This window comes from Anastrepha obliqua, chromosome 4, assembly GCF_027943255.1.
Source record: "Anastrepha obliqua isolate idAnaObli1 chromosome 4, idAnaObli1_1.0, whole genome shotgun sequence".
Taxonomy (NCBI): Eukaryota; Metazoa; Arthropoda; class Insecta; order Diptera; family Tephritidae; genus Anastrepha; species Anastrepha obliqua.
In genome coordinates, this window is record NC_072895.1 from 52138357 (window position 1) to 52140885 (window position 2529).

The 2529-nt window shown below is 36.6% G+C and overlaps 1 protein-coding gene across 1 annotated transcript; it reads right to left on the bottom strand.

Moving 5' to 3' along the window:
• Positions 1-1592: 1592 nt before the first annotated feature.
• LOC129245245 (probable salivary secreted peptide) lies at positions 1593-2269 on the bottom strand. Its single transcript, XM_054883292.1, has 2 exons — positions 1956-2269; positions 1593-1886 (listed from the first exon to the last, which is right to left on the bottom strand). Exons 1-2 carry the CDS (start codon positions 2142-2144, stop codon positions 1710-1712), a joined length of 366 nt encoding a protein of 121 aa, XP_054739267.1. The 5' UTR covers positions 2145-2269; the 3' UTR covers positions 1593-1709.
• Between the last annotated feature and the right edge of the window lie 260 nt (positions 2270-2529).

Here is a 2529-nt window from a genome sequence, read left to right on the forward strand (position 1 = left end):
AGGATTCTGGCGCATGCCGAAAGAGCAAAATGCTAAGAAAGTTTTCATTTTAACACCTATTGGTGGAAGAAAAAGAGGGCGCCCACAAAAAATATGGTTAGACGACATCGAATCAGATCTTGAAATGAACGTACACAACTGGAGAGATGATGGCATGAATAGAATAAAGTCGAGAAAAATTGTTGACGAAGCTATGGTCCACCACGGACTGTGAAGCTAAGAAGAAGAAGTCCGGCATATTTATAAAACCAATAATTGTCTAAATAACTGCCTCACAGCAAACATAGTGAGCAACATATATATAACACATTGATATATCTTATTACACTTATTATTTTTGCAACCGAATCATAAAATTTGGTGAACTTCGTGACTTTCACCAGAATTGCACTATGCAACAAACTTTCAGTAAATATATTTTTGGACATCTTTGGACAGTATTTACATGCGTTTGATAGCTTGCGGGGCCCTAAAGCCGAGTTTCAGCTGAATATGCTGTTGAAAAAATTACATTATGAAACAAAATTACATTCTTTTGGTATCACAGGGTTCTATTTTGCCCTGCCATTTGAGGGACCCTAACTCTTATTTCAGGTCGAATGAGCGGTTAGAGAAAGTACAACAACAAAAATATTCAGCAACATAGAAATATCTCACCAAAATAAGTTGTATTTTTTTTACGAGTTACCAGATAACTTTATGACCTTTACCAAAAATACACTATGCAACAAAATTTAAATCTTTAACATACCAATGGCATTTGCGTTTGTAGGCCGAATTCAAGCGGATTTTTTTTTTTGGAGAAATTACACTATGCAACAAAAGTTTATATTTTGGATATCGCTGAGATGAAATTTTGCCGCTTTCGATAGCTTGTTTGTCCCCGAAAAAAACTTAAAATCTGCTCAAAAGCATGTACAGGTGACTGATTCCATATTAAGTGATTCAAGTATTTCGTAAAGGTGTATTTGTAGGCTTGAGTAGAATAGGAAATAAACTGAAAAAATTGCGCTGTAAAATACATTTGAAGCAGTATTTTGAAGCCCTGGGGCTTGCCGCTTTTTGTCGGTGAACTGCCTTGAAGCTTTGCGTGACCACCTTGTAATGATATATTTTTGTAAGCATTAGTTTTCTCATTTAAGCCACAAATCGACTCGGCTTCGTATAATACTGGTTCGCTAGCCCTTGTATCTGATATGCACTTAATGAAATATAATCGACATCAATATTCAAAAATTTGTCGATTTCTATTCGCGCGTTCAAATACTCGCGAAATGTTTCGGGTGCTTTCGTTATGCGACTTCTCAAATATGATAACGATACTTTCCCTAAGTTCATTAATCAATTTCTGTTTAAGTAACTTCCAACTCACTAAAGTGCATTTAAGCCTAATAAGTTATTTAGCTACCCTTTTAATAACTATTCGCCGTAAATGAATTTTTGTATATTACATTATTCCACCGAACACCAAAACATTTGCTCCGAATTCATTTACATATTGTTGAGCATCAACCCTATTATCACCACTAAACTGCCTCAAATTTACACCTACGATTCGAATCTATGGCGGTAAATAGTTTAAAGTAACTGTATCATTTTAAATGAAGCCATTCCAAAGATATTCGTAATTTATTCTGCCACAAACGTTGCATGAGAAATGCACAAAAATTCAAATTTCAAACCCATCGGCGAACAGCTCGGCCAAAAATTTAAATTCCATAAATATCAATAATAAAATTATATCCACGCCACCGTTTACTGGTGAAATGTATGTTCACGTAACTAAAGCCAGGACCACCGCTTGTCAACGTTGCGTAGCCGCCTTTACCGTTTGTATATTGATCCTGCACTTTTAAGTACGTAATTGTGGCGGGTTTTGGTACATTCTAGAAAAATAAAACGGAAACAGGAAAGTTAGTTAAACTTCGCACTGCACTAATTTTCGATTTACACACCTTTTGCTCGTATGTATAATCACCCGTCTTCTTTTGTAGAACTGCTGATTTTGCATAAATCACTTCGCGCGTTAAATGACGATCGCCTGGCATGCGCGCACCCATTTCCAGATTATGACTTGCTGGGCTATCTGCTGCTCGGGCTAGAGCGCATAATGCGATGAATGTGAAAACGTACAACAATTTCATTTCGTTATTGTTGTTATTGGTATTGTTTATTAGAAAGAGATACGTGCACAGTTAGCGTTCTTCAAGTTAATTCTGCAACACTTAATTGCAAACTGATCGCAAAAGCCAAGTATCACTCCAAGTACTTGGCTGAATAAGTTTAAATACAAACACACATGTCCGGATAGGTAAATATAAACACTTGCTCATGGATAAACTAGGTAAACACCGCTAACTTCGTGATAATTCTTATCGCAAGCGAAAGCAGTTGTTCAAACAGATTTTAGTTTTATGCGTCAGCTGCGGAAGTGGAGACGGTGCATAGTATGACGACGCACAGTGCTGCGACTCCATACAAACACTGGACAAAAATAGAAAAGGTTGTTGGAATTTCTTGAAGCTTTAC

Bases quoted from the DNA above. Each gene is read 5' to 3' on its own strand.
- LOC129245245 (XM_054883292.1), bottom strand. From the start codon at position 2,144: ATGAAATTGTTGTACGTTTTCACATTCATCGCATTATGCGCTCTAGCC. The intron at 1,887-1,955 runs GTGTGTAAATCG...TTATTTTTCTAG, and splicing joins ATTATACATACGAGCAAAAG to AATGTACCAAAACCCGCCAC.